The sequence below is a fragment of the Aphidius gifuensis genome, linkage group LG4 (assembly GCF_014905175.1).
Source record: "Aphidius gifuensis isolate YNYX2018 linkage group LG4, ASM1490517v1, whole genome shotgun sequence".
NCBI lineage: Eukaryota > Metazoa > Arthropoda > Insecta > Hymenoptera > Braconidae > Aphidius > Aphidius gifuensis.
The window spans coordinates 18,764,303-18,786,736 of NC_057791.1; the positions used below are offsets into that span (position 1 = coordinate 18,764,303).

General features: G+C 26.8%; 1 protein-coding gene across 9 annotated transcripts in view; it reads left to right on the top strand.

The window, feature by feature from the left end:
• Positions 1–21,397, top strand: part of LOC122855433 (homeotic protein antennapedia) — a 75,045-nt gene extending 53,648 nt beyond the window's left edge. For 8 of the 9 annotated variants that reach the window (XM_044156781.1, XM_044156786.1, XM_044156785.1 and 5 more), the window contains 2 exons: positions 9,118–10,473; positions 15,965–21,397. In XM_044156781.1, coding sequence (XP_044012716.1) covers positions 9,684–10,473; positions 15,965–16,218 — 1,044 coding nt within the window. In that variant the 5' untranslated portion in view covers positions 9,118–9,683 and the 3' untranslated portion in view covers positions 16,219–21,397. Of the gene's footprint in view, positions 1–1,999; positions 2,467–9,117; positions 10,474–15,964 lie in introns of those variants that run through there. The other variant, XM_044156782.1, reaches the window with a different exon arrangement.
• Positions 21,398–22,434: the final 1,037 nt, after the last annotated feature.

Here is a 22,434-nt window from a genome sequence, read left to right on the forward strand (position 1 = left end):
CTTCGCTTTCATTTTCTTTGTCCTAAAAAAAAAAAATAAATTCAGTGGAAAAACAGAGGAGCACATATACGTCAATTTTTTTACATGTGTGTGACTTGGTTTGTATGCCCATGTGCGTAGAAAAAAGTTACACAGTCAATGTATTTCCGTTGGACTATTTTATATATTTTGATCTGTCTATCTTTAAAAGTGTTATCGTGTGATCATGTGTAGAAAAAATTGAGTCGTAGTGGAAAATAGAACGTCTTACGTTTACATTATAATATTGCATATATATTTTCTAGTGGTACTTTGTCAATGAATGTGTGCATTTATAACTAAATTACGTAGATTGTATGAATATATAAGAATATGAATAATTTCTTGTTGCTTATGAAACATAGATGGATGTTATATTATAAATAATTTTTACATTATTAGTGACAATTTAATTTTTATTTATTTTATAGTAATATTATAGACAATGTAATTATTTTGATTTGATATTATTGATTTAGATAATTATTTATGTATTTTTTAATTGTATTTTTAAGAGATTTTTATATATTTATTTTGAAAGATTGAAGATCTTAGATCATCTTGGGCAATAAGAAAAATTTTAATTTTATACTGACTTTTTTTTTTATTCATATAATTTTGAATATTCAGTATATTGTATATATTGAATTTTTAATATAGTTAAGATTCAAAACACTGAATTAGATTTGATATTATCAATATTCAATAGTATACAAATTTAATGATTGGTAGAAATTCTCTAGTTTGAGCTTTTTTTCCCAAGCTTTTTTCTGAAACAAATTCGTGGGTACTTAAGAATAAAAAAGTGGAAAATCGATCAACCTGTTGGCTGGTTGTAACAGACATTTTTTGCAAAGCTTTGTTTTTTTTTCAGAAAAATTTAAAATTAACAGTATCGAAACAGAATATAAAGCTTTTTTTTATTCTCTTGTATTAAAAAAAATTACTTCTGTCCTCAATACTTTTAAAAAATTAGAGCTCAACTGATTTTTATAAATTACAATAAATCAATGAAATTTTTACTAAATTACATTATTTGTAATTCCTATTCCATACCAAAAAAAGCAAAAACAATTTCAATAAAAATACAGTTCAAAAATAATTCTACGTCCCTGATGCTTTTAGGTCTAAAAGTTTTACTGCAGAAGGCGGGTGCGGAAATACAAAAGTGAGAAAGATAGAGATAGAATTTGACATGGCGGGTGATCACAGCAGGAATCACACTGTGCAAGAATATAGAGGGGCATTCAAGGGGGGGATATCGAAGGGGGGAATCAAAAAAAAATAAAGAATAAAATAAAATAAAAACGATAACAAGAAATAGCAAAATAGAAATAATATGAGAAAGAGAGAAAAAAAATATGAGATCGCAAAAGAAAGGGAGTCATGGTATATGCAGACCTCGAAGCATTGGGAATATCAGATGTATTATGGAGGGAGAGAAAAGAGGGATCATGTTATAAAAAGGGGGAGGGGGTTGGTCTACGAAATCGAGGGGTTGGGTTCCGGGTGCGCTGACAGCTCAACGCTCTCGTCTGTTCGACGCACCACGGGAGGACACGGTTCCATGAACACATTCACGCGAGTTGTCGCGATTTATTTATATGTATGTGTGCTGCACGTGCATTCAATATATATATACTAGTAAAATTTTACGCGTTTGACTTTTCATCGCTTGACGTTTTTCTCCGTGTGTGTGTATTTTTTTTTTTTGGACTTTTTTTCACTGTCTCCATCACTCTTGATCTCTCTCGTTTTTCGGTTTTTCATTATTATTTTTTTTTTGTATTCTCACATTTCCACATACGATCGTCTTGTTTCCGCTTCGTATATATACACTTACACTGTGTTCTTTTATATTTCATTTTATATATATATATTTATTTATTCTCTCTTTTCTCTCTCCCTCTTTTTCGTGCAGTGAGCTTCTAATCCGTGTATTGTGCGTTTATATGCGTTTGTAGTGTGTGTATTTGAGCTCGTCATATTATTTTTTTCATAGCTACAGTACTGTCTGCTCCGAGTCACAAGCTCATTCTGACAAAAACGAGGATCGTGCTCAAACGAAAACAGTGTCAATATGAGCGCCAAAAATTTTCCTCTGTCGTGAATAATATATTATAAATAATTTAAGTGTTTTTGTTTTTATTAATAAAAAATCAAGTTTATTTATTTATTTTTATTTGAGTTTATAATTTATAATAATTATTTTGTTTTAATGTGGTTGTGTCGCAATTGATGTAATTGAAACGTGTCATAAAATAATGTGTGATGGCGTTATTTCGTGAATTAGTGAGATTAAAATTTTTTTACAATAATGTTCATAGTTTTCCATTAATACAACAATATGGTGGATAGTAAAAGTGTTATTGTTTTTTTTTTTATCTTATTCAGTGTCGTATATGAGGAATAAAATTTTGTGATCAATTAAAAAGATTACGTTTTATGGTAAATTGAAATTAAAAAAAAATTAATTATTTATAAAATATTTACAAGTTAATTTATCGAGGTTTATTTTAAAAACAACCAAGATATTTTTTCGCTGCAGTTAGTAATTATATTTAAGGAAATCTATCAAAGTTATTTGTGAGAAAAGTCATTTAGATTGTAAAAATTAGTTCAACATATGTAGGAAAAATTAATACAAAAGTTTTATTTAATTTTTGATTGCTTAATTGAATAAAGGTTTAGTATATGTTGACCTCATTTTTTCATGTTTTTTGAATTGTAGTTTATTTTTTATAAGGTCATGAAAAACACAGGTGACAAGTATTGCCATATTCTCAGAGTTGCTAGCACGCTAAAGACAAAAATCGACACCTGTGTAATTAGCATTATTTATACAGTCGCTCCGATGCTTTTCGCGTTGACGACAAGCCGGAACGATAAGAGAGTATACATATTTTATAGAAGATACATGTACACATGTTCACAAAGTTAGTTGTAATATTTTTTATTATTTTTTTTATTCAAGATATTACATAAAAGTACACATTCAAACTAAAGAAACAATTTCAATACTAATCATATTCAAAAAGTCTGCAAGGTTAGGTGCAATAATAGTAAAAAGAAAAATAAAAAAAAAAAAAAAACAATCAAGCTGATTTTGACACAAGCATTTAATTCTTCATTAATGGTAAAAAAAAAAATTAAAAATAATTATTGTAATAAAGTAGTGGTGGGAATTGATGATGAACTAAATTTTGGAGTATTTTTTGAGCAAAATAAAGTATAAATTGAAAGTGGGGTGTGATATCTTAAAAATGAAGACAAATGTTCGGCTAACTGTCACACCTTGGTATATGATAATCTTGTATCATGATCTTGTGAGGTTTCCCTTTGGCGGTAACCTTTGGAGTAAACGATAGGCACCGACGATGAGTGTGATCGTAATGGGAATATGTATACCCCGGGGAACCTGGTAGCAAAGAATGGACAACGGGCCACTTCATTACCTGGCAAGATAACAGAGTTGTCTTGCATAATGATGCATCTCTTCAAATCTTTTATTCATCTGCTTTTTTTTTTTTTTTCAAAATTGACTCTATTATTCATTTTTTCTTTTTTTTAAATATTATCTCAAATTTACAATTGAATAGCATATCATTTATAATCTCACTCCCGCACGATATTTAATTTTTCTTTTTTTTTTTTCAACAAAAATTTGATTTTTGTGTAAATTGTAATTTTTATTTTTCCCTGTTAATGATTGTCCAAATATTTAATTTATAAAATAAAAGTACACTTCAAATATTAATACAGAAAAAAAAAATTACTCTACTTATGTATAAATTAAATTTTTGTGTTAAAAAATATTTTACTTTTTTTAAAAATTACCTTTGTAAAAAAAATAATTATTCTTCAGTGTAGACATATTTTATATCTCGAGCACATCGTATGCATGTTATACCGTAACACCGAAAAAAAAAATATATATATATTTTTTTTGTTGAGGAAATATGTGTTAAAAAAAAAAAAAAATACACAAAATATATTTATGTGTTTGCACTGAAATTTATTTAATATTTTTTTGATATAATTAATTTTTTTTTGCTGTTCGTGAATGAATTCATATGCTACAAATTTTGACGTCATGTTTCTTATAATCTTGATGCCATCAATAATAATTACCTCTTTCAACAGTACTATCAATAAATTCATAAACTTTTTTGATGTCCACAAACATGAAATTTTTATTTTGACATAATTTGTCGCCAGAAAAAAAATAAAAAAAATAAATTTCGCTTATAATATCAATATAATATTTATCCAAGAAGACAGTTGTTCAAAAATGACCTTCCATATAGCTACCAGTCTCACCAAAAATAAACAAGAAACAATAAAAACATAACTCAAATTTTTTTTTATCACGTAAAAGCTCTTTTACATTTGAAAATCGAAATTAAAATTTTTTTAAAAATTACAGAATAATTAATTTATCGTATAAAAAACAAGGCAAAAAAATATCTTTTGATACTGTACTTTTATCTCTGTTAAATTTTATCTCAACTAATAAAAAAAATAAATAAAAAAACAACAACATATACTTAAAAGATTTTTATCAAGATGATCTTGTTGAAGATAATAATAGAGACTGTATTAATATTTTTCGATTACTCCTAAAATTAATGGATTAATATTTAAATGAAATTAAATTTATATTACATGCTGTATTATAATGCATCGAGAGATCATATTGCATAGCGATGGAAATATATCAAGATATATTTCTAACCTCCTGCGGGTTGTTTTAGAACGCGATAAATCACGACCGCGCCTCTTAAACTATATAAATGGATTCACCTTGTGAATTATACATACAGTCCATACACTTACATACACATAACGCGTGTGGCCATATAAACGATTTTTTTTAAACCGCATATAATATCGATATTGTCATAAATGAAAGCTTCCATGCGTTGACATGGTAACTGAGGAAGTAACTCCATTAAATTTATATAATCATTTTAATAAAAAAATTTTTTACTCTTATATAATGTAAATTTAAATTTATAAATAATATTATTTTTTTTTTGTTTAAACGTTGACGATAAATAATATGACATAACGAAAATGAATTATCATAAATTTGCAGTGTGGAATAATATTTTATTTTATAAAAGTTGTTGATGATATTAATAAGGTGTTACTTTTGTTAGACTTCAGTTTGAAAATAAGACAGGCATAGTTGTGAATGTCTATTTTCAATTTTTATTAATAACGTTGGCTTATGTAGAATATTTATAATCAAGGCATTTTTGTCGACTGTGAATTTTTTTAATTAAGTTGAAAGGTTTATGTGAATGCAACAACGTCAACGAATGTCATACTCTTGTTCACATATATATATGACATCGCCCTTTTGCTCTCACATTTATTCAACAATCAATACAAAAGTCAACGATATTAATTTATATTTTCGACAATAAGTAATAGTTGTCACTAAAACAATAAATTTATCACGTGTTAATGCAAGTCTGACATTCGTCGGTGTTGATTTTGTTCACATAAACATTTCAACTTTGTCGGTTAAGTCAGAATTGATGAAAATACTAGGCTAACGGATGCTACAAATGAACCGACATTTATCAATGATAAAATTTTAAAATAGAATTCATGATGGCTAACACCACTATTATTCAATCAATGAATATAATATTCAAAAAAATATCCTATTATTATTCAAATTATTTTAGCACATGAAGATTGTTTGCCGTCGGAAAACGGCAAAGAACTACTGAACACTTTTATCCAGCTAAACTCATGATAAATACATTTAGAAATTCAAAACTAACATTCAATTTTATTTATAATTTTCATATTGCAATATCATATATTAATTATAATTATTATTTCACAATATGTCTGACTGAATATAGTTCTATACTACTAGCAATTTTCACTCATTTAATATCGTATTGTAATTATTTATAATTTTCATACGTTTAAAAACGATAAGTTTAATTGTAAATTATTCAATTAAAATTATTCATGACCTACTGAGTGTGAAGAAAAAAATTACATGATTTATTTGCAAATGTAAAAGTTTGTCTGCAGGTGAATTTTATTTAGAAACATGGATATTTATATCTCTGGTAGATATTTTATTTTGCAGTTGCGTTAAATCTTCTTCGTAAACTGGTTTTTTGAATCTATTATAATAATCGTGTATGAGTTTTACATGTTAGTGTTTGACAAACCCAAAGATTATTATGGATAAAATAATAATATATATTATATAACAATTTTCATCTCTTTAAATATATTTTTGTTTTTTTATTTTTTCACTATGTAAATATATATATTAAAGACAAGAAGGTCATCTCATTTTGACCTCAATTTTTCTGTTGCTAGTTTAAAAAGTAAACTTAAATAAATAAAATACCGAGACAAATACCCGTTGTATTATAAAAAAATATATTTAACAGTATATTAAAATACGTGTAGAAAGGAGAAATAATTTTTTTAAATGATGTAATGATTAGAATATTAATAATTCATGTTTATCGTTTGTTAGCAACAGGTAGTACAGCTAGTATTACTACTATTATAAGACTGTGGCATAGTTTGTATATGTATATAATCATTTGACAAACAAACAATGATATAATATTTACGATGCCATAGAAAATAAAGTGGTTGATTGTTTTAAATAATGAGAATGTTACCAAAATATAAACATTGATTTTAATTTTTATGAATGTATATACTTCCTAACCTCCCACGCACCCTCCAGTCGTTACTGATTTTACTACCGACTGAGCTTTTAATTTACTTTATGAGGTACTTTAGTTTATGACTTTTACGGTGTGTGAAAGAGCTGGCACGAGCTTACCAACCTATAACTGTTACATTCAAGAGCCATTTATGGCCCAATAAAATTTTTAGAGACACAGCTGGTGGTAAACTAATGTGCCGTTTATCTTAACTGGTCATCTGTTTTGTACTCAATCTTTTTCGTTACTTTTTTTTATCTCGTATTCTTGGCTTTTTTTTTATTTATGTTAAATCATTCAAAACAAAAAATAGCTTTTTATCGTGATCAATATATTATTTTTTTATTCGATAATTTAACAAGTTTACTGAGTGTTAATAGATATTATTGTTTTTTATCTATTTTATTGCTGATAAATTGAAATTGTTTATTAAATAAAAGTGTAACACTAACAAAGCCATTATGATGATGTAGAGGCCATCATAGTTTTGTAACGTCATTGATCCATTTCCAGTGATGGCGTTATATGTCGCTCCACCCTCCTTTCAATCACCTTGGCCCTGAACCCACCCAGCTGTCGAGCAACGCCCCAACTTTGTTGTTTTTTTTTTTCTTATTTTTTTTTTTTTCGACACGATAGTGCTGTCTCATTTATTCACAAACTTTTCATCTTTCTTTATCTGTCTGTATCAGTCTATCACTCCCGCCATCTATTGGCTGGACATACATCTTAATTCTGGATATTCCCTTCAAATGGTTTATGACATACACGAATGAGGCCGCCACTCTTCCATCCATGGGTGAATCCATAATAAAACCAATCATCATAGTAACAATCATAAATTTATTAAATATTTATTTCCAATTTTTTTTTTTTCACCCTGCTTTTTCTGGCTCTGTGGGTCTTTGGATACACCCGGAAAAAAAATATAAATAAATACTGGAAATAACCATGTCTATGTAGACTCCTCCCTGAAAAAATAATTACAAGCTCATCCCTTACTTTTAATTAGAAAGCACTATTATTTAAATGAGAAAAAAAATTCACTGTAAAATTCATGCAAGCTGATATCAGCAGTTTTATTTATTTTTTATTATTTAAAAATAAAAAGCTTTACCTGAATTTTTTAAATTAACAATTCATCTAATAATTTGCTCAATACACTGTCATTTTACTTTAAATTTTTTCAGATATTTTTTGTTATTATAATATATTGATAGACAAAAATTATTTGTTTATTCATATCCATTATCAGTAGGGTAAAAAAAAAATCATACAAGTATTATCGTTTCTGGTAGATCGACTTTCCAATACGTTAAAAGGTTCATTTGCTTTACAGAAGAGGGACGAGAAAAAAAAAAAGTACATAGAAAATATATATACACGTAAAGTCTAGAGTCAGTTGGGGGAGAGTTATATCCGTTTCATTGGTGGAAAAAAAAAAAGAATGAGATAGAATAGGGAGAATTTATACAAGGGTGGTGGTACATAGCACATAGTATCGGTGACCATTCATCAATCCGAGGAATCAATACACTGAAATTAATGAAAGCGCCGCGTGAACAGCAAGCTAGCGGAAGGAATGTTAATCGCGATCGTCCCGCGTCTGACCCGTGTGCTATACGTTCACATGTACCACATGAACTCCCAAGGGTTGCTTGCCATCATCCCCCTCCTCTGCTTGTATGATCCCGCGAGAGAAAGTGAAACAGAAAGACATGTAAATACCATTATAGCACCCACAAATTTACCACACATGCATTTCATTTCGATTACAATATTCGCACTCATTCAATATCTTTTTTTTTTCTCTTGCATTTTTTATAAAGTGAACACAGGTGAAGCTTGCAGCTATCCCGAGATATATTACGATTAAAAAAAAGTAAATAATATCAAAATGTAATAAACTTATTTTTCAATTTCTTAATAGAAAGAAAAATAATAATAAATAAATTTTATGTCACTCGTAAATTATTTGCAATAGATAATCTACCATAAATAATTATTTTTTAAATTATTTATTATTTTTTTTATGATGAATTTATTTTCAATATTAACTTGATGTGAAATGGTATTTACTAAAAAAAATAAATGAATGATTTCTTAATGACAGTCGGTAGAGTAGGCTGCGTCAACAAGTTTTTATACTTTTAAAACTTCTTGAACGATTTTTTTAAAAAAGAACAGATTCCAATGTATACCGATACATGGAGCTGTGAGTTTTAGTGATTACCGACATCGATCAAGATTTTGCAGAATTCTTTTACTACGCTAGCCTGCATTACCAAAGATCTTGGAAATAAATTGAAATAAATAATAAGAAAATTGATTAATATGTTGATGAAAAAAATCTAATTTTGAATATCTGTATTGTTTTCAGGTGCGGCGTTGCATCGTCAGCGAGCTGGACGGGAAATCAAACAATATCATTGACGATAGTGGTTTGTTGTAAATTTTAACATCATTATAGTACTTCATCTTAACAGGTGAGAAACATTAATGGAGTGATAAACCTGGTCGTATATAAAGCGTCAACGCTATTTTAAAACTAAAAGTTTTGTGTTTCAATTGTTTAAAGTGATCAGCCAGAGTGATAGTGAAATTTAGCGATATGTAGCAACGCATTCAATGTAGTGATGTTGTGAAGGTGAATCTGAGTACAAAAAAAAAAAAAAAAGAAAAAAAAAATAATAAATCTCATTCTAATCTTATTAAAGTGTACGTACGTAATCAAATTTTGGATACAACAAATAATTAAGTTAGTTACAGTGTGAATAATAAGTGATTTTTATGTCAGTACAAAAGTGATTGTATTGTGTATTATAATAAATTTTTTTTTATTATAATTATAAATTATAAATTAAAAAAAAAAAAAAAGCTATATATATATATAAATAAATAAATAAAAGTGGGGAGCGTGAGATTACTGGTGATAGTTGTAATAGCATGAGTTCGTATTTTGCGAATTCGTACATTCCAGACCTGCGCAATGGCGGGGTGGATCATTCCCATCAACATCAGCAGCACTATGGTGCTGCGGTTCAGGTGCCTCAACAAGGCCAAAGTGTTCAACAACAGCCACAACAAGCAGCTGATCCATGTGATCCAAGCATGCTTCGACAAGGTGTACCAGCTCATCATTATGGTGCAGCAGGTACACAACAAGGTATTCCATATCCAAGGTTTCCACCTTATGATAGAATGGATATACGAACAGCAGCATATTATCAACAACAAGATCATACAAGTATGGATGGTATGTCGGGGTATAGATCAGCATCACCTGGTACGGGGATGGCTCATATGGGCCATACACCAACACCAAATAGTCATCCAGCAACACCAATTGTCTATGCGAGTTGCAAGCTCCAGGCGGCGGCGGTGGATCATCAGGGTAGTGTACTTGATGGTCCAGATAGTCCACCTCTTGTTGATAATCAAATGCATCATCAAATGCATACACAGCATCAACACATGCAAGCACAACAACCACATCAACAACAATCACAACATCAGCATATACAAACACAACAACACATGATGTATCAGCAGCAACCGCAACAGCCAAATAGTCAACCTCAACCTGGTGCAATGCTACCGCAGCAACAAGCACAAACGCAGCAGCATCAATCTGTTGTTGCATCACCTCTCAGTCAACAGCAACAGGGTGGACCCCAAGTTGCATCAAATGCCAATTTACCCAGTCCATTGTATCCCTGGATGAGGAGTCAATTTGGTAAGTTGATATTTATTTGAAATATATAAACGATAGCTTTATCTCTGATGATATGACTTTTATCACAAAGTTGTTTATCTTCGGAAGAGAATAATGTTTTATTTTTATTCAAAATCGAATGCGGGTAATGTGGATATCCTGATCATGTGTTAAGATTGTCTGTTTTGCCGGTCCATACCATCTCTCGGTTGGACTTGGAACTTGTTTTTATAATTTTTAAAGTCGTCTTCTGTCGATAACCATCTCCTCCCCCCCCCCTTCATATACAACATAACACAAAACAAATAAACAAAACAAATGATAATAATTGAGTTCTAGTACTTGAACAATACAACATGCATTCAGTAGTTTAACAATAAATTCTAGTTGAAAGTAAATTCTATTTAGGACATGTCCAATTACATATGCAAATAATAATTTTTCATACACAAGTATCAAACAAGAAAGCTCTCACAAAATATTCACAGATGTCAGTAACTGGCAGTCTTACATGATTGCCTGCAAATCTAATTTTTAGACAGAAAAATAAAAAAAAGCATCAACAATACAAGCGATTTCGAATAGTGACTCATATTGCAAATAACATTTTCTATTTTTAGAATAATCATCAACTCTCTCACAATTGTTTTATTGTATTTTTTATTTTCTTTAAATTATAATTTATAAGTACTAAGCGGCTGTCAGACACAGAATCACATGCGGCAACGTTGACTGCATTGCAAAATACCTGCAACAAACTACGCGTGCTATGGAAGACTTCTTATGAATAATTTATAATACTCATGGTTTCATGGATAAAAATACTACGAGTATTTATCAATGCAATGGAAATGTTGATATCCCGTTTTAGTTGACATATAAGTGTATATACAAAAATATTTCACTACTACTTCTAAAAAATTTGAATGTATTTTAAACATGTTAAAATAATCAAGATATCTTCTATATATAATGTATGATAATTCAAACACATTTTCGACAAATAAACTATATATTTTACAAACACACTTGTTACCCATACAAGTGTGTTTATAAATTTTAAAGAAAAAAAAAAGAGCAGCCTAACTACTGACTGTGAATTTAGATTCATTACAATCATAACAAGCTGAATAAAAAAAATAAAAAATTATAAGTACTTCAATAAATTGACCGTGAATATGCCATCATCACATCATGAGTGGTTTTATATTTAAAAAAAAAAAATTCAAAATAATAAAATAAGAAATTTAATCGTTGAAAAAAATTATGACGTGAAACGAAGCATTAAAGAAAAGCAAGCTTTTAATATATGAAAAATAAATGCAATCTTCTTTTTTAAAAAATGCACAATCTTAGTCGTAAATAAGTATGTTACACGGTACAGTTACTTATTAAATGAAGCTTCTGCATGCATGATTCTTTGTATGATGTATTATTGACATTTTTTTTTGACTCGGTGTGCTCATTGAATCCAACAAGCTTGTCACCACAGTATAGTTTACGTTATCGACCAACTAGCCACACAAACTTGCAAACAGTTGTACATCAAAATTTCCAATACTATCACGCAACTCAGTTGAACCATGTGTACACACATGCAGATTGCAGATGGAGGTGTATAAGGGGCATTTCATGCAAAATCATTTAGTCGTTTTCCTCACCCCAATTTACTAGATTTATTATTTTTTCGTGGCTTTCATCCAACGTCCAAAATCACCCTGAATTTCTTTCTACTACTGCTCTCAATTTGTTCCGCTATTCGTTTTTAAATTTATATAATTTTAAAATATATATTTTCCATTGAATTATAAAACTTGAGAATAAATTTTTTTACAATTTTATTATTTTTTTATAAATTTATTTTCAAAATGACTGACGTTAAAAAATTGACTGATTTAACATGAATTGCCTCATATATGTATGTGTGTAGAAGATTGGTCTGAAATTTTAATTTCTTTCGTTGAATGCTTTTTTCTGATGGGCTATACAAAAAACAAATAATTCTCAGTGGTCGTGGTTTATAACAAAAAAAAAAGGTCTTTAAACAAAAAGTCCAAGGAAATGATTTTTAGGGTAAGAGAGAGAGAGAGAGGAGGAGCGAAAAATACTAGACGAAGCTGTGAAAGTCTACGTTTTAAAAGAGGCGGAGGAAAAACGTACGACAATGATGAATGATCCACAGAATCCACAGTAGATCCGTTTGCTTTTGAAAGCCGCCATCCTTAACAAGACGCCGGAATGCATACATAATATTATGAAATAAACGCTTGATTTCTTTCTAGCTTTGGATTTTTTTACATATATATTTTTTACTTCTTTTTTTTTTTTTTTTTATATCGTGAGAAATATTATGTTCCATGTGTTCTCTCAGATCTACATCGAAGGGGAAAGGTGTTTGAGTATGATTTCATATTCAGGATTTTTTTTTTTGATTGTCTCCTTTTAAATAAATCAAAAATATATTTAAATTCAGCAATTTAAATATATTTGACAAATAATTAATTTATATTAAATCTATGAGATCTGTTGGATTTTATTTTTTTTGAATATTCAGTTGTGTTATAATTATTAAAACGAGAAAATTTTAAGATGAAAAAGATTGGACTTTGTGGACTTGAAAATATGTCATGGAGAAAAATAAATATGACCATGTGGAAGGAAATGAAAGAAAGGAAGAGAAATTTTTATTTTTATGTTTTTCTAGATACTGAAGACAGACAAACTTATATTTTTCAAAGATATATAAAAAAAGCAAAAAAAAATAAAAATAAAAAAATTGAAAAACAACAAAAACCATGATTTATATCTTTGGATTAAATGGAAAGAAAATCTTTGACATTAATTTTTGAGTTTGAATTTAAATTTATTATTTCTATTTTTTTTTAAATTTATTTATAAATAATATATCAAATGATTTTAGTGTAGGTAAACATATTTTTACAATTGTATTTTTATTTATCAGTAAATTTAGTTTGATAAATAAATAAATAAATGAAAGTAAAATTCAGTCCAATCCAAGGTTAAGCTATAGAAGTGACTGAATATTTTTTGCATTAAATATAAAATAGCTAGTAATTGTACAAAGCCGCACCTTATTAGTCTAATATCCGGCTTGTATTTTTTATAAATTTTAAATTCTAAAACTTAAATTTGAATCGATAAAAAAAGGGAATAGATTAAAATTGCTGAAAAAAAAAAAAAAAAACTAGACTCACTACTGTTATTATAGCAAAACTATATCGCAATTATATATATAGAAATATAATCAAAAAATATCTAGTCTATAATAAGCAAACGTATTTGGTTTTAGTTTTGTTGGTTGCATGGTGTGCCAGTAGAAACAGACTCATAAATCTCGTAGCATACTCTGGGAGACATTTGATCCTTGCGTAACCCGACGCCTGTTAATTTATTGCTCTACGTTTGAAGTCAATTTCGCCATATATAATACAACTTGGTTGATGTAGAATTTCGACAAGCAAACCTAAGATTTTCATATATAAATCTTAATGTCTAGGGCATATACATCTTTGACCAATTTCAATGATTATTTTAATTTTTTATTTATAAAATTACCTGTTATATTTTATTATTATTTTTTTAAATCAATTCTCACTCGTTATACGAAAAAATATTTAAAATACACGTGGAAAGTTTTAAAATTTTAATACACTATTAATTAAATTAATCCAAGTATTTTATTTTATTTTTTTTTCTACATTTTTATAACCACAAAAATGTTGATATTCTCTTGAAAGAAAAAAAAATAAATTCATTGCTACTTTAATTATGAAGAAAAAAAAAAAAATTCTTTGAAAGTTGTGGTTTTAGTTTTCGACTAATTAATTAATAACATACATGAACATTTAAATTGCCTTTAAATAAATTTTTTTAATTACTTAAATTTTAAAATAAATAATTAATAATAAGTTTATATATTTATCAAGTTTTCATTAAACATTATAATATTTCAAATTGAAAATTATAAATAGAATAAAATTCAATGATTAATTTTCTTTAAAAAAAACTTTATAATTAAATTTTGTATTTTTCTGATAATCATATGAATAATTTATATTTCTTTGTTTTCATATTTAAATTAATTAATCAATTATATATTTCTTTTTTTTTTTTGTTCTATAAATACAATTAGATACGCAAAACATTAATGGCACTAATGAAATGCTACGGTCGCTTGCCTCTTTAATTAACCCTACATATTATTTTGTAGTAAAATGAATAAAACAGAGATAAACGAACTACACACTTTATCCTATCCTGTATATATTTATTATTTTTTTTTCTTTTAGTATTTTATTTTTAGTTGTTACCGTTAATACTTAATATTCTTTGAAATTATATTGTTAGGCTCATTTTCAAACTTTCAACAACAAGTTAATTTTTTTTTTTTTTTGTCTAAAAAACTATATAGTGTTTTGTTGATTTGATATTAGAGCTAGCTATGTTGAATAGACAGTAGAAATAAATTTATATTTTCTAGCTTCTCTTTATGTTTTTTTATTTGTTTTAAAAAAAAAAAAAATTATTTTTATTTCTCTCGTTTATTCGTGTAAGATATAAATATATAATATAAATTTCTCATCTTCCTATTTTTGTTCCTTGTCTTTGGTATTTTTTCTTTATCATTTTCTCGATGCTTGTGTTAACCCCTGGGAACTTTCTATCTTTTTTTTTTTTTTTTGCTGTATTTTCGCTTCAATGAGTAACTGCCGTCCGTCTTCATCGGCCGACAGCGCGACGGGCGGCGTTTGCCTCGAATGCTCTTTGAAAAGTTTTCTTAGTCTTCTCCAACGTTGTTTTTTCCTTTTTCCTTTTTTTTTTTCCACCAACTTTCTTTTTTCAGTGTTTCTCTTTCAATCTTGGATTTTTTATTTTTTTATTTTTCGAGTATATATACTTGCACGCCCTAACTACCTTTCTTTTGAAAAGTGCTTGAAAATATTTCACCTATTAAACCTACTTTTACCCCTAGACTTGGGAACTGGGAAAATCAATTTTTCATTATAAAGATTTTAATTTAACACTTACATCTTTTATGGCTTTGATTATTTTTCTTTTAATATAATAATCTTGTATTGAGGGTGAAAAGGACATAAGCACTACATGTGGTAATGAAAGCTCGCTAGAAAATTTAGGGAAAATTTCAGTGTGGATATTTTGCATGTGTTGGATAGATATATATACATTTGTGTAAGTTATAGGGTGTTGAAAGCAATAGATTTATTTTTTTTTCCTCTATCGTTTATTTCGAAATCGTGCCACCATATACACGTCGATATAATATAGGTGGCATTCAAGGTCAATACAACTTTTATAATAGAACTATATATCCTAAATGAAAAAATATATAAAATAATTTTATTGGCTCATATGTTGATAACAAAACACACACAATTAACAAAAGAATAATTTATTTTGATATTTATATATGATTTTTAAATTGCAATATATATATTTTAATAATATTTGTTTATTTTATTTTCGTTTTCAGAAAGGAAGCGAGGACGACAAACGTATACACGTTACCAAACCCTAGAATTGGAAAAAGAATTTCATTTTAATCGATACCTGACGAGGCGAAGAAGAATTGAAATAGCCCATGCACTTTGTTTAACAGAAAGACAAATAAAAATTTGGTTTCAAAATAGAAGAATGAAATGGAAAAAAGAAAATAAAACAAAAGGTGAACCAGGCTCAGGTGATGGTGATACTGATATTTCACCACAACCTTCACCACAAGGTTGAAATTTTCTTAACTAATTGAGATAAAAAATTAAAAAATCAACATAAAAGAGTTAATATCATTTAAAGATATTATCATCTTTTAAAGTTTGCAATTAATGCAATCTTGTCCTCAAGCACTACCTCCAATTTTCCAATATACTCATCCTTATCCAACATGATCATTAATAATTGAATTGATAATAATAGTTTTCCTTTTTTTTCCCTCCTTTCCTCCCTTTAAATAATTCCTTATCCTACGAGATTCCATGCGATATGACTTCCAAATGACGATTGTCTTGTCGTGTTATAATCAAGTTGCTCGTACCAAAAATATGACAAAGATAAATAAAACAATAAAAAACAAAAAAAAATGATTATTGAATCGTAATTGTGGACGTACTCAAGACAGTGATGGTGAACGAAATAAAAAAGAAATTGGATAAATCAGTGGAAAAAAAAATTTAAAAAAAAAAAAATTTTAAACACGGGAATGCGCAATTCTAAAGAAACAAGAATAAATGAGATAATTATTAAGAGAATAAGGAAATAAAAAAAAATTAAAAAACAAAAAAATAACAAAAAAAAATTGAAAATTAATTTAAAGAAAAATGCGATGTTAGAAAAAAACTGGATCACATGCTAATCAGAACCACGTTAACCTCTATTACGTTTAATCGAATGTAAATTACGAAAACTTAGCTATAAATTAAATATGTATGTATATACTGTCATGCATACGTATATATATATATAATATATATTTATTATGTATGTATATATGTACAGACAGAGAGTAAGATAGAGTGAAAGATAGGGCAAGAGAGAAAATATATCTAATTTAAATATACAAAAAAATAAAAAAAAAAGAAAAAAAAGTAAATATGATGAAATTATATAATAGGTGTAATAATTTGATTATCCTGTGAATTTGTCTTATGAGTACGTGTGTGTTTATCAAGTAAAACAAAATAATTATAATTATAATGAGAGGAAGAGAGAGAGAGAGAATGAGAGCGATTGTTGGGTATTGTATTTTTTTGTTTATTACCTTTCTCATAATGGCATTGATCATATTTATCGAATTTTCTTTTAGCTATGAATAAATAGAAGAATATAATGATGATCGAGTTTTTAAGAAAATGTTTTGTTTATTTAAAATGAAGAAAAAAATATAATTGTATATTGTATAACATTGGTTGATAATTGGTGTCTTTTGGGGTGAATGAAAAAATGCAGTGTGGTTGAGTCGGGGTGGTGAGTTTGTATAAAAGACGAACCAAAGACAAGTCGTTGACTTTTCTTTTGCTAGTCAACTGCAGCTTTTTATTCATGCCAAATTTATCATATTTATTCCAAGTTATACACTATATTTTTCCTGTAACCCACTGTGAATATACTGCACAAATTTTAATGAGTAAGGAGCCACAGTCCTGCATGATTCCTTAAACGTGTGTATATGTGAGTTTAAAAATTTTTTTTTTCATTATTTATTTTATTTTTAATAAATGCAATAAACAAATAATTTTACACGAGAATTTATAATCTTGTAGGATCGTTGGTACTTTAAATATTAAAATTCGTGCTAATTGTTTTCTTTTTTTTTCTTGTTTTCTTTATTTTCCTAGTGGATTTATGGAAAATATATATACTTGAAAAAATTAAATGAGGATTCTGGAATGCTCAACGAGGGTTAACATAAGATTCGTGCCAATGTGTTTATTAAATCATCAAATAAAATTCAATGAAGTAAAAAAATAAAGTGTATTGTCTGAAAAAAGTTGTACAAAAAAAATCCTAGTGAAGTTGTTTTTGTTTTTTAATTAATAAAGTGGTGATTTTAATAAAAGTGAAATATTATTTTAATGAATTAAATTAACAAGAGGAGATTATGATGATATAAGTTTTGCCTGAGTGGGGGCATTTGACGAATCCATCAATAGACCCGATCAGCAAAGATACATTGTCAAACTATGAAACACATCTTCGTCGTTCTACATCGTACCAGGTCAGTCCTGTAACAAAAAAAAAAAAAGACAATTGTAAAAAAGCTAAATTTGATTTTTTTTTATTTGCTATTTAATGAGAATCAGATGGAGTTTTTTTTTTTTTTTTTATACAAAATTTTGAGAATACCACTGGTTGAAATAAATAATGTTTAAATTTTTTATCATTAGAATGTTTTATAGTTTTTCGCGTGTCATTCTTAGAAGTAATATGAAATAAAAAATTTAAAGAACAAAAAAATTAATAAAAATTAATATAAGGTTATGATAACGACAAAAAAATCAAGCCACCAACAAAATGCAATATGTATTTTTTTTATTTTAAATTATTTTGAGCAAATGTATTTGTAAAAATTAATGAAAATTTTTGAAAAAATATAAAATTAACTTCAGCTTTTTAAAATTATTATTTTAGCATGAAATATTGATTAGAAAATTTTTCAAAATTTAAATATTATTACTTTTTTAATTTTTCTATTAAATGTGTCGATAATTTTAAGAAATACATATTTGCAAAATTATAAAATTAAAATAAAAATAACACAATTGTAGGCTTGTTCAATTTAAAAATTTATTTCGATAATTAATTGAATTATCATTTACTAAATAAAAAAAAAAGAAATTATAAGAAAAAAATGCCAGAATACGTAATTAAATTGAATTTAAAAAATTCAGAATTTATATTCTGTTTGGAAAAAAATTAAAAATTAATATACAAATTGACAAACAACCCAGTGACTTGAGCTGAATAGGAATCAATATTTAAACTGATATATGTGATCATGGTCCATGATGCCTAATTTCATTAAATATTTATTTAGAATTTTTTTTTTTTTATTGCGAGAAATGTACATATACTTGTAATCGCAGACAAAATTATATGATAACAATATTTTCAAATACCACTTCTTCCTCTTTTACTTGCTTTCTAATTTTCTATTAAGTAATTTATTTAAATTCAATTATTTATAAATTCATTATCATTTATCATGCAATTTAAAAATTAAAAAAACCTGTCAACAAACTTCGAAAGTATCATTCAAATGATTTTTCATGTAATTTATTAACAAACTGATGACTGCATAAATTTTACTCAAAAGAAAAGCCAATTGATTCAAATATTTTAATGATTTGCATACAATTAAATCAATACCATTTTTTTTTTATTCAAACAATCATAAATAACAAAAAAAAAATATTAAAAAAAAGTAATAAATAAATGTTTTTATCACAATTTATAATCTTTTTAATTATTTAAATTTGCGTGCTGATGATAATTGTCTAAAAGTGCAATAATACGATTGGCACATTTTTTATTTTCTTTCGTTTTTAAATAATAAATTTATATATGCATGTATGACTGCTACTAATTTTTATTATTCACATACAAGTGTTATTATTATTATTTAATTGTTTGATTTTATTTTTTATGTCAAATCATATCTCAATTTGTACAACCTGCCAAAGAAATTTCGGCCTTTTGTTGCCTGTCAAACTACAAGATAGTTGTGTAAAGTGGCAGCTATAAATTATAGATTATAATTATTATTTATAAAAATTTTTATATATTAAAAAAATTATTTTTTGAATCATAAATAAATTTACTTGAATGAGGATATAATTAATCATAAAATTTAAATTTTTATAATATTTAAATAATGATAATTTTTCAAATAAGTAAAATAATAAATAAATAAATTATTATTTAATTTTTTTAAAATGATTTTATTTTCAAAAATTGACCCCAATAAGTGTTTTATTTTATTTTCATTTTTTAATATGAGGAAATATTTAAGCTCCCAATATTTTATTGATTTTTATTTTATTTTTTATTGGCAGGATAAAATACGATGCTTGACAGCATCCAATTTGTGAATTCTGCACGTTTCTTAATGTGCATAGGAAAAGTAGGTACCTGTTTATTTTTTTTCTACTGAAAAAAAAAAGAAATTAAATATACTAGAAATAATGATAGATTAAAGAGTAGTAAAAATTATTTATTTAGTAGTATAGAGAAAAAAAAAAAAAGTATATAGTCTACGAGTCATTTTTATATATCTATATAGAAAGCTTCAATTGATAAGAAAAGCAAGGGTAAAAGCACGTGGTGAGGGTCGAAAAAAAAGGTATTTGATTTATGTTATCGTATTTTTTTATTACCATAAAACGAGTTGACAATATCAAAAAAAAAAAAAAAAAATTCATTGTACTCATAATGACCCTTTGAATTTTGTTATCTTAATCATTTTCCAAAAAAAAAAAAAAAAAAAACAAATGTTTATAATAATTATATCACTGACTAGGATCCAATAATATTGACGTTAAAAATATCGATCTCTAAGGCTCAAGTTTTGTATAAATAATTAACTAAATCAAAGCAGAATTAATATATAAAACTTTTTTTAAAAAAAAAAAAATCTAAAAACGTTACTTCACGTTATGATAAATATGGAGCTAATAACCAAAAAAAAAAAAAAACAAAAGAAAAAAAAAAAATGAATAAATAAATAAAATAAATAAAAGTGTGAGTATGATAGTATATATTGATATAATATATTTATGACGAAATTCAATATAGTCTGGACTGATCGGGGTGTGGTCCAAGGTCATGATGATGAGTCGAATGTTTATAATTGAATGTTTGTCGTCATTCCATTCGCGTAAGAAAGTTGAATGAATCCTCTTGTTGCAAAAATAGCTCTGGAGTAACTATATAATATTTATATAGAAAATTATTAATGAAAAAAAATATATATATATTTAATTATATACACATATAATTGTGTGATTTCATATGAATATATATGAAACTTGAAACATGTAAAATTTCAATCAATAAATTTCTTAATACTCTGATGCAACAGAAATAGCTAAAAGTATTAACACATGTATATGTATGCGAGCATTTGTATGTGTATATGTATATACTGTATCATCTATTGATAAAAAAAAAATATATATACACATACATGTTTATGTAGATAAGTACTTTTTGCGATAACGAAAAAATAAATAAATAAATATTTAATTTTGTAGTGTCTTGCATAATGTAAACTAAATGTACACCGGAAAATAAAAGTGCAGGAAACGCAGATAAATAAAACAATAAAAATAAATTCGAATACATCATAAAAAATTTAATAAAAAAAAAAAAAATGATAGCTTCTATGACCATTAGTGTACTATTATTACCACCAGCGCTGTGAGTATCGAGTATGAAACTAATTAATAATTGAAAGAAAAAAGAATAAATAATTAAACGAATAAAAAAACCATAGAAACAAAAATAAAAAAAATAAAAATAAAACCAATGGTGATTGTATAGGAGTGAATGGTTGAACGATAGTTGAGTCTCCGTAACTTGAACACAAAAAAAATCTATAAAAATAAAATAATGAAAATGCAAAAATTTGGTGCATTAAAATGTCGATATGAGGAATAATTATAATAGTATTACTGGCTATTATGTCGATAAGTTTAAAAAATAAAAAAATAAAAAAAAAAAAATAAAAAACCACATTGTATTATATATAAGAGTCTGTCCATATTAATAATAACGACATTAATTATAATTACTGTGTTTGGAAATGAGAAATAAATTGTGGTTGAATATAAAAAAAAAAAAAAAAAAACAAAAACAAAAAAATACAGACAGTTGTGAATAGTGAAAAATTTCATTTATTATTTTTCTGTTCCTTTTTTTTCGGTAGTCAAGGGAGAAAAAGGGGGAATCAAAAATGTATAAAAATGTAGATTTTGTGATAGGCGCCAGATGATCGATTTGTAGATGTCATGAATGAATACGAAATAAATGAGGAAGTAGATCGAGGCATTTCGATAACAAAAAAAAAAAAAAAAAGTAACGAAAAAAAAAAAAGAAAATTGAACATACGTTTTTATAGCAAGTTTGACTTGTCCCCGAGGGGTTCTAAGTCGCGGAGTTTGCATTTATATATGTATTGCGACGGAAGGAACCATTGTATAATCCAAGATGGCCACCAACTCACAAAGGATTATCATTGGCTAATACGAGGCGTGAGGCTCCGCCTTGGTTCATGGTTCGTGACGGGATGATTTATTGAATTTTCTGTCTGTTCGCCCCTGCAGCAACAAACAGAACATGCAGTATGTGCGTGCTCACTCTGTGATTTCTATATAAGTAGGTGTATGTTCAAAGTATACGCAAAATATCTTGGGATTATTTCTTAAAAATCTAAAAATATGCATGTAATAA